Source organism: Carassius gibelio, chromosome A13, assembly GCF_023724105.1.
Source record: "Carassius gibelio isolate Cgi1373 ecotype wild population from Czech Republic chromosome A13, carGib1.2-hapl.c, whole genome shotgun sequence".
Taxonomy (NCBI): Eukaryota; Metazoa; Chordata; class Actinopteri; order Cypriniformes; family Cyprinidae; genus Carassius; species Carassius gibelio.
Genome location: NC_068383.1, coordinates 17,342,492 through 17,362,552, shown reverse-complemented (window position 1 = coordinate 17,362,552; position 20,061 = coordinate 17,342,492). Strand labels below are relative to the sequence as shown.

At 36.6% G+C, this 20,061-nt stretch overlaps 2 protein-coding genes across 3 annotated transcripts; one reads left to right on the top strand and one right to left on the bottom strand.

Moving 5' to 3' along the window:
- Positions 1-429: 429 nt before the first annotated feature.
- LOC128026349 (alcohol dehydrogenase 1-like) lies at positions 430-3,948 on the top strand. The gene is made up of 9 exons (XM_052613390.1): positions 430-558; positions 1,210-1,311; positions 1,406-1,547; positions 1,742-1,829; positions 1,918-2,137; positions 2,861-3,121; positions 3,236-3,368; positions 3,466-3,604; positions 3,679-3,948. Exons 1-9 carry the CDS (start codon positions 541-543, stop codon positions 3,707-3,709), a joined length of 1,134 nt encoding a protein of 377 aa, XP_052469350.1. The 5' UTR covers positions 430-540; the 3' UTR covers positions 3,710-3,948.
- Positions 3,949-6,884: 2,936 nt separating this feature from the next.
- LOC128026348 (methionine aminopeptidase 1) lies at positions 6,885-17,733 on the bottom strand. Of its 2 annotated transcripts, XM_052613387.1 has the most exons (12): positions 17,571-17,733; positions 15,911-15,962; positions 15,673-15,782; positions 15,512-15,572; positions 13,139-13,162; positions 11,639-11,730; positions 11,346-11,429; positions 10,814-10,952; positions 9,905-10,036; positions 9,593-9,736; positions 9,399-9,464; positions 6,885-7,920 (listed from the first exon to the last, which is right to left on the bottom strand). In XM_052613387.1, the coding sequence occupies exons 1-12, from the start codon at positions 17,682-17,684 to the stop codon at positions 7,754-7,756; spliced, it is 1,185 nt and encodes a 394-aa protein (XP_052469347.1). In that variant the 5' UTR covers positions 17,685-17,733; the 3' UTR covers positions 6,885-7,753. The 2 variants fall into 2 exon arrangements, with proteins under 2 accessions (XP_052469347.1, XP_052469348.1); XM_052613388.1 differs by lacking the exon at positions 13,139-13,162.
- Between the last annotated feature and the right edge of the window lie 2,328 nt (positions 17,734-20,061).

Genomic DNA, 20,061 nt, shown 5'->3' with positions numbered 1-20,061 from the left:
TGAAAATGTTCGAATATACAATGCCAAAAATAATGTTTTTACGTTTCTTTTTCTTTTTATGAATTTATATTTTAAATCATTCTGCAATGTATTTGAACTTTTAAACTGGGTTATCATAATAAAAACTATTGTTGGTTTAAATAATTTGTTGCTACACAGTTTTTCTGAATTCCATCAAATTCATCTGGTTTGTGTTTCCGAAAAGCGTTGTAGACTTATCGATATGCTATCAATCTATGCAAAACATCCCTGGCAAGTGATTTTAATATAATATTGTATCATACATTTTTTGAACATATACATTTGAAATAATTTCTTGTTTAACCCAAAGTTAAATGTGAAGAAGACATGTATAGAAATGCTTAAAATATGAAATACTTAATAATCTTAATATATATTTTTAACTATATTAATAAGTTACAGTTTAACTTCAGTACCAGAGAGAGAGAGAGATTGCCTCACATAATACCAGAGTATAAAAACGAGCACCAAAGACTGCCTCTCTTTGCATTCATCACAGCAATACTACTACACTGGGAAATGGCCACTGCGGGGAAGGTTCGTAAACTTGTCTTCTGGTTTCTTTTCATTTGTGCTGCAGAGCAGTTAATGCATTTTTAATATGATTCCATTCCCTTTATACGTTTAAGCTCATTTCCATTGATCGATTGATGAGGAACAGTTTACAGTGCAAAGACATTTTAAAAATAATTTTATATCTGAGCAATTTAATGATAATGTTTTAATAAGACCCCCATAAGAATGTTACGAATGATTTAAGCCATGCAAAAACCTATGCTTAAGGAAAACATAAGATCAGTTTCTTGAGTCAAATACAAATACAGTGATAGCTTGTGTATATGGTATTATTAAAATGTGATATATATATATAGTAATTAGAAGTGCAGCAAATCAGTTGAGCATTTTAATAATACCATATACACAAGCTATCACTGTACTATCACTGTATCACTGTAAACCCTGCTACAGCTACAAAAAGTGGACTCTGTCAGTTTCATTGAGTTAATATTTATTCTTTGATTGTGAAATAACAGATGTTTAATGTTTCCATTTGCTTAAGCCAAAGAGCTGGACAACTTCCAACTATGCTTAGTAGCTCATGTAACTCAAGCACAGCGGTTATGTAAACATATAGTCAACCATTAAATATATAAAACATGCTGAATCAAGTTCTTCTGTGTCCTGAAGGTGATTAAATGTCGGGCTGCTGTTGCCTGGGAGCCCACTGCGCCCCTGAAGATCGAGGAAATTGAAGTCGCCCCACCTCAGGAAGGAGAAATACGAATTAAGGTGGGAAATGTCCCATGAAAGTTATCAAACCCTTTAAATACATTGGAATTGTTAACTTGTTGGTTGTTTTACATGTTTTTCTCCTGTTTTCAAGGTTGTAGCTACAGGTGTTTGTCACACCGACCTTTATCACCTGTTTGAAGGGAAGGACAAGCGTGGTTTTCCCTCTGTCCTGGGACATGAGGGCGCTGGTGTGGTGGAGAGTGTGGGACCCGGAGTCACTGATTTCAAACCAGGTCACACAATAAAACTATTCAAAATGCATGTCCAAGTCTTTAATTCTTCTTGAAAGGGATAGTTTACTCAAAAAATGAAAATTCCATCAACAATTGCATCTTTTCATGAATCTGTTTCTCTTATCGAACAGATTTGTTCATGAATGAAACACTACTTAAAAAAATGTATTAAGTCTATCTCTTCTGATGAACAGGTGATAAGGTCATTCCACTCTTCCTCTCTCAGTGTGGAGAATGCAAATTCTGCAAGAGTCCCAAAACAAACCTGTGTGACCGCAACTGGTCAGAAATGGAAACAGAACAATTTTTCACATTATATTTAGTCCTCTCGCTTTTTGAGAATGTATCGGGTTTTTTTTTTCTCTGGCAGGTCAAGTAAATATCATGACATTATGTCTGATCCTACAACACGTTTGACTTGCCGTGGTCGGCCCATTCTGCAGTTCATGGGCACCAGTACCTTCTCTGAATACACCGTCATCAACCAGATCGCTGTGGGCAAGATTGCTGATGATGCCCCACTCGACCGTGTGTGTCTGCTCAGCTGTGGCATCTCGACCGGTTATGGAGCTGCTGTCAACACAGCTGGGGTGTGTAAAGATGTTGTGTGCACGCAAGAAATATCTGGACACTTAAGCCACACTTAAATTAAATGTCCAATCAAGGGCCATTCGTTTTAAAGAAAGAACACACAAGGACACTTTAAGAAAGACATCTGACAAAATTAAAGATTAAATGCTTATCTCAGATGTGCTGATATGATATTGCTTTCAACCAACCAATTAGTAAGTTGATATGGAGTAACTTACATCTTAAGCACAAGATTAAAATATTTACATTAGACTTTAATTTCATATTTCAATTATTCATCAACACGTTCCAATACTCACAATGCTTTGAAGTCAGTTAATGGTCACAAAACAAGCAAGTTAACAAATAAAATATAAAATATTTCAGTAAGTGTTTTATTTTGATTGTCTTAATCTCAAAACGATTTATTTATTATAATTTTAATTGTCACGATTTAATCCATTATTAGCTTTTCATCAACTCACTAACCGCCAGACACTTGCAAACCCCAGTGTGTTATAGAATCAATCAGTGTGTTCAAACAATTTGACACACTACAGCAAAAGATGGAAAATGACTTAAAACCATTTTTTTATCTCGCCACCACTGTAACGTAAGTTTGTTTGCATGCAATCCAATGCAAAGAAATGTTAAGCATTTTTAAGTTGACTAATGTGTCCAAATAGTTTTTGTGTCTCGAAAGGTGAATGTTAAGGTAGTAACTCTTTTGTGTTTGTGTGAAGGTTACACCAGGCTCAGTGTGTGCAGTGTTTGGACTGGGTGCAGTAGGTCTGGCTGCAATTATGGGCTGTAAAAATGCTGGAGCCTCTCGCATCTTTGCTGTGGATATTAATGAGCAAAAGTTTGAGAAGGCAAAGGTCTTTGGTGCCACTGATTTTCTGAATCCGAAGGCATATAACAAACCCATCTCTGAAGTGCTGGCAGAAATGACCAATGGAGGAGTGGATTTCTCACTCGAGTGTGTGGGCAACACAGAAGTAATGGTAAGACCTGCCTGACACACATTTGTAAAAGGTGCATTTATTCACTAACTCGTTTAAAAGCTTTCAGTACTTGAAATTTGTTGTGTGTGTGAATTAACGCATCTTTGACCTCAGAGAACTGCGCTGGAGTCGTGTGTTAAAGGTTGGGGTGTTAGTGTTCTGGTTGGCTGGACTGATGTGAAGGATTTTTCTGCCCGGCCAATTCAGCTCATATCTGGGAAAACATGGAAAGGATCTCTGTTTGGAGGTAATCAAGCTGTCAGTTAATGCTTACTATGGCTTTCACTGAAGGAACTTGAGTCCATGCTTGTGCATAGAGTACATTCATTTCTGGTTATGTAAAGGTTTTAAAAGCAAGGACTCTGTTCCAAACCTGGTTTGTGACTACATGTCTGGCAAAATAAAGCTTGACGAGTTTATAACCCACAAAATGAGTCTGGAGCAGGTCAACGATGCAGTCAACCTCATGAAGACTGGACAATGGTACATTTTTCACTCACATCTTTTTGTAGAATATTGTTAAAAAAAAATCCTAACCTTTGTTTACTATTTTACAGCATTCGATGCATCCTGAATATATCCAAATGAGAAGCAAATCATATTCACCCAACCAGTTTGATTCGGCTTATTCGCTTTTGCAGTATTTGAGTTCAAGGATCCTCTTTAACAGAATATTCCAGTCCTCTGCTTTATGAAGGGATTCACAAGTGCATGTAAACGTTAATGTTTAACATTCAAAACTGTTCATCTGCAATGCAAAATGCTTCTGAAAAAGTTTGCAAGAAAATGTTTTCTGTGCCAAATAAAAACAGAGACAAGCATGTAAATCATTTCAAATCGTTTTGTGTAACCAATTTATGATGCTGTCAAAATAGTTTATTTCTCTCCTCTGAGCCAGACTCTCCAGCATTTGTCTTGCTTATATAACCATCATGGGAATGTTGGGAAGCACCAGAAAAAAAGCAGCTGCACCCTGCAGCTTGAAGCAAAACACTGATACATGCTTGACATTATGTCTTTCTCAAATGCTTTCTTCATATCTGTCGGTCTTGGGTGGTCAATTCGATCTCAACATGCAGAAACCGTCTCTCCAGATGGAAATAGATTGCTCAGCCCTAATGCGGACATATTCAATGCAAGTTCAAATACTGAAACTATTTGTGACCCTCGACCACAAAAAAAAAAAAGACAAAAAAAAGAAAGAAAGAAAACTCCCTCCCTTAAAAATGAAAATTTTGTCATTAATCGTTTACCCTCATGTCATTCCAAACGTGTAAAAAAAAAAAAAGCTTTGTTCATTATGAAGCGATGAGAATACGGTGATGCAGAGAGAAACAGGAGAGTACAAAATGTATTCTCGGTGCTTCATAACTTGACGGTTGAACCACTGATGGCAGATGGACTATTGTGATGATGCTTTTCATACTTTTTTGGACCTTGACAGTGTAATTTCCTTGGCAGTCTATGTGACAGTCACAAGCCTTCCGGTTTCATCCTAAATATCTTAAATTGTGTTCCAAAGATGAACAAAGGCTTTAGAGGTTTGGAACGACATGGGGGTAAGTAATTAATGACAAAATGTTCACTTTGGGGTGGAGTATCCCTTTAAGTAGCTGGGGTATATTTTTTGTAGCAATAGCTAAAAAAAAAAAAAATTGTATGGGTCAAAATTATCGACTTTACTTTTATGCCAAAAATCATTAGGATGTTAAGTAAAGATCATGTTCCATGATGATATTTAGTACATTTCCTATCGTAAATATATGTAAACTTAATTTTTGATAAGTAATAAACATTGCTAAGAACTTCATTTGGAAAACTTCAAAGGAGTTTTTCTCAGTATTTAGATTTTCCAATAGTTGTATCTTGGCCAAATATTATCTGATTCTAATAAACCACACATAAATTGAAAGCTTATTTATTCACATGATGTATAAATCTCAATTTTGAAAATTTGACATTCAAGACTGGTTTTGTGTAAAGTTAAATGATGTAAAAAGCAGCAACAATTCAGTACAGATGAACTTATTGGATGACTGCAGAAATGTCTTTCAGCTGCTTTTAAATTAATATTATCTGACATTTCATGAATTAAATGCCTAGTTTCATTCCTTTGTGATAATTTCTTGAGATTCAGCATTAAAAACACTTTAATTCAGCTCAATTTATTTTATGAGATGCATCAAAATGACAAGCACTAGTGACACAAAGTCTGCAACTACCTTATCAGGCTTTCACATCACTCTTTAAGTGGCAATGAAAATAATTAAAGCATTTGTAGCCTACTTAACCTAATGTTTCCCCTAGGTGTTCACAGACACATTCTCTCTCAAACAAGATCAATGTAATTGAACCTTATAAATGCTGGATGAGTTTTATGAAAAACATTTATACAATGTTCAGTAACATTACAAGGCAATCTTTTAGCTTTGAAGAGATTTCATACATCAATCTTGATTTGAGAAGGTTTGGAGAGTTTGTACCAAACAAACATGGTACACTGCAATGAGCCAGGCATACAAATACACTGAAGCAGACTGAGACAACAAACCTCACACAATCGGACTGCTTGCTATTTCTAAAGATTCAGGTGATTGATTATACTTTGTGGTCACATATTATGGAAATGAATGACAAAGACAGAAACAACCTTCTTTCAGGTCACAACCATAGACTGTGGTCACAACACAGATATCCTTTTGTGCAAGTCTGCCCTCTAAGGATCATTAGTGTACATCACATCAGATAAACCACACTGTACACCAGGGCTGCCAACTTTTGAGTTCAACTTGGAGTAAGAATTCCCAAAGAGCATGGGGTGGGTGAATTGTTTTACAAATTTTATAAAACAATTCACCCACCCCATGCCCTTTGGGAATTCTTTTAAAGAAGAGAGAGAAAAAAACCTGTCAACAGAGTTTTTCAGTAGGCTATTTTAAGTCATGACGACTAGTACTCTTTAAAAAAAAAAAAAAAGGTTCTTAAATGTTAGTTTTTTTTGGCAGGGTGTATGGTTCCATGGAGAACCATTAATTTGCTTTCAGGTTGAATTTTTTTTATTATTAATATAGTACAGTTTTTGATCTAAAATGGTAATTGTGCATTAACAGCTGTCAACCATGTCGGTATGCAAATGCGCTGTCAGAACATTTTTATATTACGCATTTTTTATTTTTATTTGGTCGTGCATGCAGACCACTTATGTGCACCCCTGGTTATAATAGCATACGTTTTCTATAAAGATACGAATCAAAACAACTCACCTGTCGAGTAAAACACAAGCGAGATCGGCATCTCTTTCTAGTTGAAGTTTGTCGCGAAGCCACATTTGTCCATGACACTGTTGTCACGCGGCTTCTACGTCAATAAAGGCGGTAACAAAGGGGAACTAACGTCATTGAGAGGCGACTGCACTGCCCCGTGTCACTGTTTAGAATGGGAATTTTCTCATGATTTACAAGTAGTTGAAAACATTAGAGATATTGTTAGTAATCAGCTGGACAAAATATATAACACTCGCCTAGTGGTTTTTGGATATTTTACTGCAAATAGCTTACAAATTATACCTTTAAGTGATGGAACAAATCGTATGCCTGTCTAAAAACTGAATTGTTTCATCAAAAACGAACAAGAATTCAATACATATGAATCTCTTTGGATGATCTTTTCAGTTGCTTTCACAAATCATTGCTAAAATTTCTTTCCTTTGTGATGATTGCCTGACGTTTGGCATTTGTTGTAAAAATAAAAAATAAAAAACCCAAAGGAGAAAATATACTTTAATTCAGCTTGAATACTGAAACAGTGAAACTGATTTAATGAGATGCGTCAAACAGACAAAGAGGCCCCCAACTCCTTTTCAGATTTTCGCATTGCTCTTTAAGTGGCATTGAATAACCAAAGACAAACAAATATCATATTTTCATTGACTAAGGATGACTGCAGTGAAAGGACATTTCAGAAAGGCCATCAAACAGGCAAAACATAATTAAACTATCATACTAAAGCTAATGTTTCCTCTAGGTGTTCATAGACACAGTCACTCAAACACGACACTGGTAGAAGTTCATGAAAAACATTTGTACAATGTTCAATAACGTTTCGAGGCACTCTTTTAGCTGTAAAGAGTTTTCATGTCTCAATCAACATCTGATAAGATTTGGAGAAACTCCAGTGTTTTATCACATTCACTCATTGCATTTCGAACCCCAAGAATGGCTAACAAAAAAAACACGGTACACTGCGACGAACCAGGCAGACAAACACACTGAAGCAGACTGAGACAGCAAACCTTACAGTGTCAATGTGCTCTCTCTCTCTCAAAGACACAGGTGCACACACACAAAACACTCACACAGATACCTCTGCCGTGTAGACAGAGTGTGGTGGCACTGTAACCAGGTTAAAGGCCAATGCCTTAGAATTTACTCAGATCCAAGCTGATTAATGTGACTGTCAGGTGACACATTCAGAAGTTAAAAAATCTCCACCTCCTGCCCAAATCTAGTCACGGCCACATGGCCAATCGTCTCCTGCCCAACAGAGAACCACTGTTTGATTGGCTGATTGGTGATATGGGGCGGAGCTGTTGTATCCTCCACTGCAGAATAGGGCTCATATGACCCCACCATCCTACATTTGGGACAAGAAGTGAGCACGGCCATTATCCTCAAGGCGACGTGTGAGGATTTCACAGCCTGTCTCCGTCACGAGGAGCGTGTGCTCAAACTGGGCCGAGCGTTTACCGTCACGAGTGACTGCAGTCCAACCATCTGGCCACGTCTCATCTTGCCAGCCGCCTATACATAGAAAAGACTCTTTAATATTCAACTGGTTACAATTTTTCATCACATCAAATCTCACATTTGTATAGTTAACAGTATTGGTTAAATGAATTAAACTTGCATGCGCAATTGTCAGGTCGAACAGTTTGTGTGCATGATACACAGGAACACTGTGCGTATAAAAAAGGTAAAGTTTTGTTTTACACTACTTTTCAAATGTTTGGGATTTGTAAGATTTTTTTTTGTAACAAAAGCCTCATGCTCACCAAGACTGCATTTATTTGAACAGTAATACAGTAAAATCAGTAATATTGCAAAATATTTTTACAATAAAATAAGTTTTCTATTTGAATTTATTTTCAAATGTGATTTATTTATGTGAAGGCAAAGCTGAATTTTCAGCATCATTACTCCAGTTTTCAGCATCTCATGCTCCTCCAGAAATCATTCTAATGTACTGATTTGCTGCTCAAGAAAATCAATTTTGAAAAGACCAAATGGCTTAATTCTTTTGTAAAACCTTAAGAATTTTTTTTTCCGGACTCTTCAACAAACATAAGGTACAAAAGAACAGTATTTATTAGAAATAATGTGAGTTTCCATCACCCTGGTTTTAGGCCCATTTTGAAGTAATCACATCAGAATCGAGTGATGGATATGCTGAATTTCTAATAAAAATGTCTTAATTCCCAAAAACATTTTTACACTTGCTTGAGGTGGTTTTTGACTTGTGCGAAAAGGGTTAATGCGAATAATTGGAGATGGAAATACATTTTGCAAATAAATTCCTCTAAGATTTTTTCAAAAAAAAAAAAAAAATCATGCGACTTTGCACTACATGATGGTAACCATGATGACTAACCTGCGGACTGATCTTGTTCCACAGCATCTAAAATGTTGTCATATGGTCATTCGGAAATGCCCGAGCAAAATCTTTCAAAATCTTTCTGTTTAATTTCCTCCTAGAACTATTAAACGACTATGTTCCCAAACAGCAGAATCCACATCCAAAAGCAATAACTGTGTTTCATCTGCTCGTTTTGAGGTGCAAGTAATTATATAGGACAATGCATATAGTCTGTAGCTTCTCTTACTTTTCTTAGTGATGTATAGTGCCAGTTTATCAGGAAGAGATGATTTTGTTCTCTTTGATGGAAACGGTGCTTGTTCGCAATAGTTTTTAGCGATATTCCAATATTTCACACAAGTAAAATTCGCAAATTTGGATGGAAACCCAGCAATTGATATCTTTTGTAACAAACACACATGATTGATTTAATACATCCTTGCTGGATAAAAGTATTCATTTATTACAAAATTAAAATCTTACGGACCCTAAAGCTTTGAAGGGTAGAGTAAATGAACAAAACAATTGCATGTTTGAATGCGTTTACTTTGACACTCCTATTTTTTTTTTAAGAAATCCTTTTTGTTTCTAAACAAAAAGTGCACAATTAAGATTTCAGAAAATAGTTTAGTGAGTTGTCGTCTACCTTCGCAGATCATGGGCTCAATAGTGAACACATGACCAGGTTTCATCACTCCTACTGCTTTATTCTCTGTAAAAATACATAAAACAAGGACAGGACAAGCTTTAAGTGTACAAGCTTTCTGCAGGTTCTATTACATCTCAGTGTGCAATGCTTGTATCATTCAGACGGTGTGTTTTTGACAAGATGTTACTCACTGGCATAGTGCGGTACGTTCGGTGCCGTGTGGAACAGTTTGTGAATGCCATGGCCACAGTAGCTCCGTACCACAGAGAAACCGTTTGCCTGCGCGTGTTTCTGGATGATGTTTCCCAGCTCACGATAACGGATACCAGGCTTCACTAGACAAGGCAGAAAAAAAACATTTTCAGGTCACAAAGATATCCCTCTGTACCTGTAAAGATCATTAGTGTACATCACACAAACACACTGTACACTACATAATCTAGCACAACAAAAATGAATAAACTCAATGTTTTAGTGTCATTTGCATGTGCTTTCATACTCACCAGAGTCAATGGCTTGCATTAGACATTCATAAGTGGTCTGAACCAATCTCTTGGCTCCCTCATCTACTTCACCCACGAAAAAGGTTTCATTCAGATCCCCATGGTAACCATTGTGGTAAACTGTTATGTCGACTGCAGGGGGAAAAAATTACATATGATTAGCAAAGAGAACATATAGCATTCAGTGCAATTTACCTTTCAAAGATGATTTCTGCGTATGTTACTCAAAACTCTGTAGAAATACTACACAAACCGACAAAATATGATTATGCTTTCAGCTTCTATTATGACCAAAGTACTTGTTTAACAGAAACCCTTTGCACAGACTTTCACAATTTGCGACAAAGCAAAAAAAGAAGGCGGCTTTAGTTTCCATCTGGCTCTGGGTCTTCAACATAAGGTCTGTTTGGTGTAAATTTAGCTTTAAATGTAAATAGTAGTTGTTCTCTGTGCTGTAGCCTATGAGATTTAAATTAAGGTGACCAATGGCAAAACATGTAGCAAGGAATAAAGAGATCTACATGCCACTGGTCATTAGTTTCTTATACTTATCTATTATGACAGTAACAGGAATAAACGGCTTTAATAATGTGGCATTTTGACAATGGGACGTAAACGGAGCAGAAGGAAATAACATCAGTCTGGACAGAGTTCTGCAAGAACAAGCCAATGCATTCACAGAAATGTGAACATGTGGAAAAAACATTCACACAAATCTCGAATGTCCAGTGAATGTGACATCTGATATCTGGACTAACAGAGATATGAAAAATAATGTTAATATAGAGGGAGGGTGTATATATCCCTTTATAACAGCCCTCTTGAGTGCAAAAACTAGATCTCCCATAAAAGTCTTGCAAGTAAGATGCATGCATATACTACTATTTTCGCATGTATGCTAATACATACTATTCAGTATGTCGTCCTCCTCGAGGGGACGGCGGTCAGGTATCCCATGACAGATGACTTCATTGACAGAGGTGCAGCAGGACTTGGGGAAGTTGTAGTAGTTCAGAGGTGAGGGATAGCAGTTCCTCGCTGTACATGCCTTAACCAACAAATATAGACAAATCGTTTGCCATTAGCAAATTAAGAAATTTACCAGCCAATGGTGTTTCAATTGCCAAGGTGTCCGTAGAGGGTTGCATTAACAATGTTCAAGTGCTAAATATTAATCTGGCAACACATTATTGATTTTATTATTATCATAACAAAGGTACCAGATGTAAAGCTTAAATAGGAAGGACTCTTGGACAAATTGGGCCTCGGAGTCGAAAATGTTAAGAACGACTGATTTAGAAACAAATAAAGATTTTTTTTTTTTTATTTGAATGCATAAGAAATTTCACATTTCCCTTAGATAATCTCTATTAAAACATTCTGCACTGATCAGACTACTACTTTAGGATTAGAAAAATAAAAAAAAAGTGTGAATATGTACCAAATGCACAGCATGGTCGATCTCCTCCGTCGTCACTCCAGGTTTCACCATCATAGCAGCAATGTCAAGGACTTCTCGAGCCAGCTGAATCAAACAGATTTTCTTTATGTTTAACTGTTCAAATCTTTTTTGTGTACTTGTGATAGACTTGACAGGCGGCAGAACAATCAGTGTTCAAATAGAGGCAGAAAATGGCTCTCACAACACCCAAAACTTCAACGGTTACATTTCACAGTTATTATTTTTCAAGTTCATACAAAGTTATAATATGTTAAGTTATGATGTTGGTTTACCTTGCACACAACTCTCATGCCCTCGATCTCTTCAGCATTGAGGATCTTAATCTGAGACGTCCCTTTCATGGTCTGCTCGGACTCTGACATTCCTGCAAGCAGTGATGAATTGATGAGAAGTAAAATACACAGATACCCATCTAGCCACAAAAGCATCTCACGATCACTCAAATAAAAGGACTAGCTCTGCCTATTGACCTTCACCACAACAGAATCTCAACAGCACAGTGTCCAGTCAACTAATAAAGACAACACAACCACTTCTTACAGATAAACACACACACGCATACGGTCGCTGATCCAGTGAGGTCTGGGACATGACAGTTTGGCAATGACGTAATCACGGACAGTTCCTGCTAGGGCTGGGCGATATTTATATTGTTCGGCAGTGAAGATTGAGACTCTATATAACCTACCGGTCAGGTTTGCAATAATTTTAAATTTTTGATCTTGTTGAAATAAGTCTCTTATGCTCATCATAAAATACTTATTGCCTATTGTACTATATTATAAAATATAACTTATTCCTGTGATTGTAAGGCTGAATTTACAGCAGCCATTACTCAAATGTCTATTTATGATCCTTCAAAAATGATTGAAATATGCTGACTTGCTGCTTCTTATAATCAATGTTGAAAACAGTTTTTTGCTGCTTAATATTTCATGTGGAAACCATCATACACTACCAAGAAATGAATACTTTTAATACTTTAATTACAAGAAATTAATACTTTTATTCAGCAAGTAATCATTCATTTTGATCAAAAGAGACCTTTAAGCCATTATTATTCTTGAAAAAGATTTCTAGTTCAAATAAATTCTGTTCTCTCGAACTTTGTCGTCAAATAATCCTAACAACAACAACAACGATAATTTTCAATAAAATTGATAATAAAGTGATTTCTGAAGGGTCATGTGACTGATAATGTGGCTTTGTTATCACAGGAATAAATGATGTTTTAAAATTTATTATAAGAGAAAACTGTTTTTTTTTTTAAAATGGTAATTATTTTTTACAATATTGCTGTCTTTTACTGTATTTAATAAATGTAGCCTTGGCGAGCATTCAAAAACATCAAAAACATCTTTTGATTATACCAAACTTTTGACTGGTAGTGTACCATTTGCACCATGGTAGATATATTTGCATTGCTATCAACTGGCAAAACTGCTTTATTTACATGCAAACAGCAAAGGGATTCAGAATAATGGAAAAGAAAGAGCAGGATGTGCAAAAAAAAAAAAAGAAGAAGTAGTTTAAACACTCAACCATATTGAATTCCAAACAAAAACAACTATATATATACAAATACAACTATGGAAATATCGCCCACCTCTAGCCCAATCTTATTAACTACATCAGCCATGCAGAAACAGACAGAGCCATGCACACACTCGTTCACAAAAATACAGTCACACACCCACTGTGGAGCAAACCGCTCCCTGTAACACTGTTAAAACAAGAGGACAACACACATGGGAAGCGGCGGGACTTCGTACCTGCCAACAACCCAACCTCTGCAGCTGCAGTGAGCAAGAGAAGAGCTTCAGACACACAATGCAGCAGCCCACCCCCAAACACACACAGAGGTCAATGGAAACATGTATAAGGTGACTTCAGGACCCTCATACACACTCTCTCATAGAAGTCCTACTGAATGTACATTAAAGATACACACACACTCCTGACCAAACCATTGGATGCTTTTGAAGACATTTAGACTTTCAATACATCACTATTCTAGTTTGAAAGCCAGGGGCCGGAGACTCAAGGATGAGCTAATAACAGAGGAAAGAGAGACTGTAGCTATAAGAGCCTAATACCAACTAATCACCACCTTAATGGTTACTTACGGGAAGACTCTGCGGCATCCATTAATGAAGGACAAAAGAGCATTTATTCACAAAACAGTGTTTCATGAGAGCTGCTTCTATACCAGAAGAAAAAAGGTGTTTGTGTAATCTCTTCTATACAAAGACACCTACTGTATTATTGTTTGAAATATCCTTCCATCATGAATATTGTTTAAGAGCCCCTGAAGAGTATTTGAACACTTAAACATGTATGCATTTCATAGCATGTACACATGAATATATTTTCACAGTTCACAGATGTACTAGCAGGTCAGTAATAATGTCTTTTAAAAAAAAACACCACAACGTGCCATTTATACACTGACGTTTAAAGTTTGGGGTTTTTAAAAGAAATTAATACTTGTATTCGGCAGGAATACATTAAATTGATGTAAAATGACAGTAAAGACATTTATAATGTTAGAAAAGATTTCTAAATCAAATAAACTGTGTTCTTTCAACTTTCTATTCATCAAAAATCCTGGAAAAAAATGTATCGCCGGTTTCCACAATTTTAAGCATGACTGTTTTCAACATTGATCATAATAAGAATTGATTATTGAGCAGCAAATCATCATATTACAATGATTTCTGAAGGATCGTGTAAAACTTAAGACTGCAGAAATGGCTGCTGAAAATTCAGCCTTTATCACAGGAACAAGTTACATTTTAACATTAATACAGAAAACAGCTATTTTAAAATGTAATTTCACACAATATTGCAGTTTTAAACTTGATTTGCCTGATCCAGAAAAGATTGACCACATATGCATTTGTAAAAAAAAAAAAAAAAAAAAACTATTGACAAGGAAATTACCAAACCTCCTCAAGTTAAAAGTAGTCCTTATTGAAAAGGACTTGTGGAAATCAAACTGTAACAGTAGGAGTGGATTATGTGTCTAAATACTTTCCAGGGTCACATATGTACCAGCATATGAAACATTTTGGTCATGATCCCTACCCAACTAACTAGCTAGGGTAGGGGTCATGACTAAAATGCATGAAACAGCATTTCTAAAAACACGGTGCTCAAGTTAAAAGAAGTTCAACCCCCATCTTCCTGCACTTTTTCCTACTGCACTGCCCACGTCTCATCTTTGTCCACACAAAAGCTAATTCTTTGTGAATGGCACCTAATGATATATTCTACTTATGGTCTTTCACATGCTGTTGGATCATTGGATGATTATGAGAGCATTAAACTTCAGTAATGATGATACAGATGCACTGTGGTTAATCTGGTCAAACGTGCACTACTCTAGCAAACACTCCTATATTTAAAAGGGTCATATGATGCGATTTAAATTTTTTCTTTCTCTTTGGAGTGTTACAAGCTCTTGGTGCATAAATAAGATCTGTAAAGTTGCAAAGACTAAAGTCTCAAATCAATAGATATTCTTTATCAAAGTTAAGTCACTATGTGGAAATATTTGCACAATGCCGCCTAAATGTTCACGCAAGATGAAGCTCGCGATTTTGGAAAGTTACATTTCTGATGAGAGCTTGCAGTGTTCGGCCAATCACAATGCACTGGGTCAGTGTGCCAAACTGCTCTTGTCAAAAGGAGGGATTTTGTAGAAAAACTATGCGTTTGAGAAAGGCAGGGCATATAGGACCTACAATACTGTACAGTATTTAAAAAATAATGTGTTTTTTGAATATTAAAGTATGTCAACATATTTTGTTACACCAAATACACGAAATAATGATCTTTCAAAAAGCATCATATGAACCCTTTAAAAATCAAACAACTCTTTAGCTGATGAGATGGAGGCCATTCGTTTAAAAGCTTGTATATCAGTGGCCATTTTCAAGGGTCAAAGGTTTAAACTTTAAACACAAACGTGTTAATGAAATGTGTAATAATGAACAAGGCAGTCTCTTAGAAAAGTGCAATGCCTCAGATAAAAGGCATGAAGCAAGAAAGTGAGTCCAGATAAGAAAGGTTGATCTGAGTTTTGCAGGGCATCATTTACAGAATGAGGTCCAATTTATGTGCGAAGGGATTTCCAATCTTACCCAAAGGATGATCTGCATAGTCTGGTCTCTGGATGTTGCTAGGAACAAGCCGCGTGGGGCTCTGAAAACAAACAAGAAAAATAGATTCAATGTTTGAAATGCATACATTTGTTTTGTTCTATAGTAATGTATGTGTGTTGTCAGTTATCATGTCCACTCACCAGTGGATAGTGAGGTCGCAGTTTACCAGTGTATCTGTACCCAGGCCACGGGTCGGTGTTGATTTCTTTCTCAACACAGTTCTTTCCCTCATCTTTTATTTTGTCCTCTTCTGCAAATGAAAAGCCAGATATTAATGATGGCATGGCATTATGCAAGAAATGATTTGTACACCACATGCAAAATGTAAATGCTGAAGTGAACATGACTCAACACTGAGACTGAATAAAACACACATACTTGCTTTTTTGTGGAGCAGCTTGTGGATAGCCCAGCTGCCTTTGAAACATTCCTGAAAACAAAAAAACTCAAGTTAAGCATGCAACTGACTTCATAAATAGTCAATAAAATGTAAAGCATGTAATGTATGAAATCACACTACAGGTCAAAAGTTATTGAATGAAAATATTAGTTTGATACAAGGACAATAATTACATTAATAACGTTACAAAAGATTTCTATTTCAAATAAGCACTGTCCTTTTGCACTTTCTATTCATCAAAGAACCCTTAAAAGATATTTTACACAAAAATATTAAGCAGCACAACCGTTTTTTAACATTGATCATAAATGTTTTTGAGCAGCACATCAGCATATGAAAATGATTTCTGAAAGATTGTGTGAAACAGAAATTAATTGCATTAAAACATATTAAGAGAAAACAGTTATTTTTAAAAACTCTTACCAACCCCAAACTTTTGAACGTGGTGTATATTTTAGCATTTACTTAAAATTAATACTTAATTTTAATTCATTAAACTATTAACACTCTTCCAATAAATAGATAAACTATTTTGATGACAAGTGGCAATCTTGCAACGAATGCAAAAATTCCACTTAGTAATAAATACGCAATATATGAAGGATCACAACTGTGATGTAAACTAAAAGCTATAGGATATGTTGTAAAAAAAAATAAAAGAGGAACCTTTAGGTATGTCCAGCTCCACCTCTTATTTGAGTAGGAAGTACATAAACTTAAAGCATTTACTTCATAATTGGAAAGTATGACAAAAACTTCCCCTATTATAGCCTATATAACAAACCTCTGCACATTTTAATTATCACACGGATAGTTTGCTCAAAATCAAAAACTCATGTATAACTTACTTTCTTCTGTGGGATATAAAAGATGATATTATAGTACAAGAAAATAATAACACAGAGGCGATCCATAGAAATTCATACAGGTTTAGGAATACATGAGGGTGAGTTACAGCGGCTCATCTAATAAGAGTGCAGGTTTGAATCAGGTGGAATTGGTCGAACATTTAGTGTATAGGCCTATGAACACTCATATGGCACCCAGAAATGCTGTAGATAGCTCACTTTGTTGGCCATTTCTTGGTTTTATCTCAAAACCCAGTGAGCTGTCAACCTAGACAGCATTTTTGTCCATCCAGGGCATGTAACTCATAAAACACACGTGATACCCATAATGCTGTCTATATAGGGAACTCAGTAGGATTCGAGAGACAGCCTAGAAGTGACCAGCAAAATTATACGTTACATTTCCGTACAGGCTGCACAGATTTATGCATCCTTTTATTAAGAGACTGAGAAAAAAAAAAGACTAATTTGTTTATGTACTTATTTGACAAATGTGCAGCAGCACGCGAGCCACGTTTAGCTCAAGTCATTTAAAGCACGTAAATTACATTTCCACTCCGTGTTTAGGGTTAAGGATCGAAGACAGATTTCTCATCCAGAAAATCAACATGCACAACACTTTGATGTAAACGTCAAAGCTCAGAGTGGGAATTAGTGTCTGATTGTGATGTAAGACGGCTAACGTTAGCTTGCTAATGCTGAGCACAGTCCTGTAGGCCGGCAGCGTGACATGAGCTACAAAACCCGAGAGCTTCACTTGTTTCTTAAAGAAAAGGTGTCAGTGCTTCACCTGAGAGCAAAAGTATGAGCCTTGAATTCCGAGTTTGATGCAGGTGGGACACTGGAGCTTCGCTTCGCTGCAGCAGCCTTCCGTCTCGCACTCCCGTGTCTCCATCGCCGCCATGCTGCTGCTGCTGTCGGTCAGAGAGATAGAGGAGAGAGAGAGAGAGAGAGATGCTCTCCCCTACTACAGAGAAGACACGTTCTCCATATTAAAGGAAGAGACAAGCCACTTCCAGGCCCAGGGAAATGTGCTCATCTGTGGAGACCTGAACGCAAGAACAGGACTACAGCCGGACTTCACTGACACACAAGGGAGCAAATACATCAACAGCAAACTGACTGTTATTAATAACACATTCTCCCATATCCACAGAAATAACCATGATCATATAGTGAATAAGAATGGGAAAGATCTCCTGCAGCTCTGTCGAAGCCTGGGTCTGTATATCATCAACGGTAGGTTACGAGGAGACACTTTAGGAAGAGTCACATTTTGCTCACCTCTTGGGAATAGCACAGTTGACTATATGATAACAGATATAGATCCTTCATCTCTCAGATCATTCACTGTTAGAGAACTAACCCCTCTGTCCGATCACAGTCAAATCACTGTGTATCTCAAAAAGACTGAAAATAACATTAACACAAAGCCCAGTAAACTGTACAACATCAGAAAACCATACAGATGGGCCGAAAACAGCGCTGAAGAATATCAGAAAGCACTCAGCAGCCAAAAAATACAAGCACTGATAGATAACTTTCTAAATAACATCTATGCTCACACCAATGAAGGTGTCAATCTTGCGGTCAAAGATTTAAATTACATATTTGAAAAATCAGCAAAACAATCCAAATTGAAAACAAAATCTGGAAAAAATCTAATACCCAAAAATGACAAAAATTGGTTTGATCAGGACTGCCAAACTATTCGCAAACAACTGAGAACACTTTCAAATCAGAAACACAGAGATCCAAATAATACAGAGATCCGCCTTCTTTACTGTGCAACACTAAAACAATACAAACATACACTCAGAACCAAAAAAGCACAATACACCCAAAACCAACTCACAATAATTGAGAAGTCAGTCAACACAAACCAATTTTGGAATAACTGGAACAATCTGAAAAAAACTGATCATGAAGAATTGGCAATCCAAAATGGAGAAATATGGGAAAGTCATTTCCAAACACTGTTTAATAAAGTACAAACAGACAAAAACTGTAAACAAAACCAAACAATCAACCAATTGGAAAAACTAGAATTAGCAATCAAAGATAACCAAAACCCATTAGATTTCCCAATAACTGATAAAGAACTTAAAGAAAAAATCAAAAACCTCCAACCCAGAAAAGCATCTGGACCTGATGGGATATTAAATGAAATGATAAAACACACAAGCAGTCAATTTCAATTGGCCATTCTAAAACTATTCAATGTGATTCTAAGTGTAGGTCACTTCCCTGACATCTGGAATCAAGGCTTGATCACACCAATCTTTAAAAACGGAGATAAATTTGATCCTAACAACTACAGAGGCATCTGTGTGAGCAGCAACCTGGGAAAGTTATTCTGTAGCATAATAAACGCTCGACTATTAGACTTCATCACCACACACAAGGTACTGAGTAGAAGTCAAATTGGATTTTTACCAAATTACCGCACATCTGACCACATCTATACATTACATACTCTAATTGAAAAACATGTCAACCAAGAAAAAGGTAAAATATATGCATGCTTTATTGACTTTAAAAAAGCTTTTGACTCAATTTGGCACCAAGGACTGTTTTACAAACTTATTGAAAGCGGCATAGGAGGTAAAACCTATGACCTTATCAAATCAATGTACACTGAAAGTAAATGTGGCGTAAAAATCGGCACCCAACGTACGAGGTATCTTTCCCAAGAGCGTGGTGTGAGACAGGGCTGCTGCTTAAGCCCAACATTATTTAACATTTACATCAATGAACTGGCAAGCAGTCTGGAGCGATCCGCAGCCCCTGGCCTCACACTACACAACTCACAGATCAGATGCCTGCTGTATGCTGACGATCTGGTTCTGCTGTCTCCCACTCAACAAGGTCTACAGCAGAACCTGGACCTGCTAGAACAATACTGCCAGACCTGGGCCCTGACAGTCAACCTGAAGAAAACCAAAATCATGATCTTCCAGAAAAGATCCAGATCCCAGGGAACACAACACACATTTACACTAGGCACTAACCCGATAACACACACATCACACTACAACTACCTGGGTCTGAAAATCACATCCACAGGAAACTTTAATCATGCTGTGAATGAACTGAGAGATAAAGCACGCAGGGCCTTCTATGCCATAAAACGGCAATGCCCTATAGAAATCCCTATTAGAATTTGGCTGAAAATATTAGAATCAGTAGTTGAGCCCATTGCACTCTATGGCAGTGAGGTGTGGGGTCCACTGACCAATCCAAATCAAGATTTCACCAAATGGGAAAAACATCCAATTGAG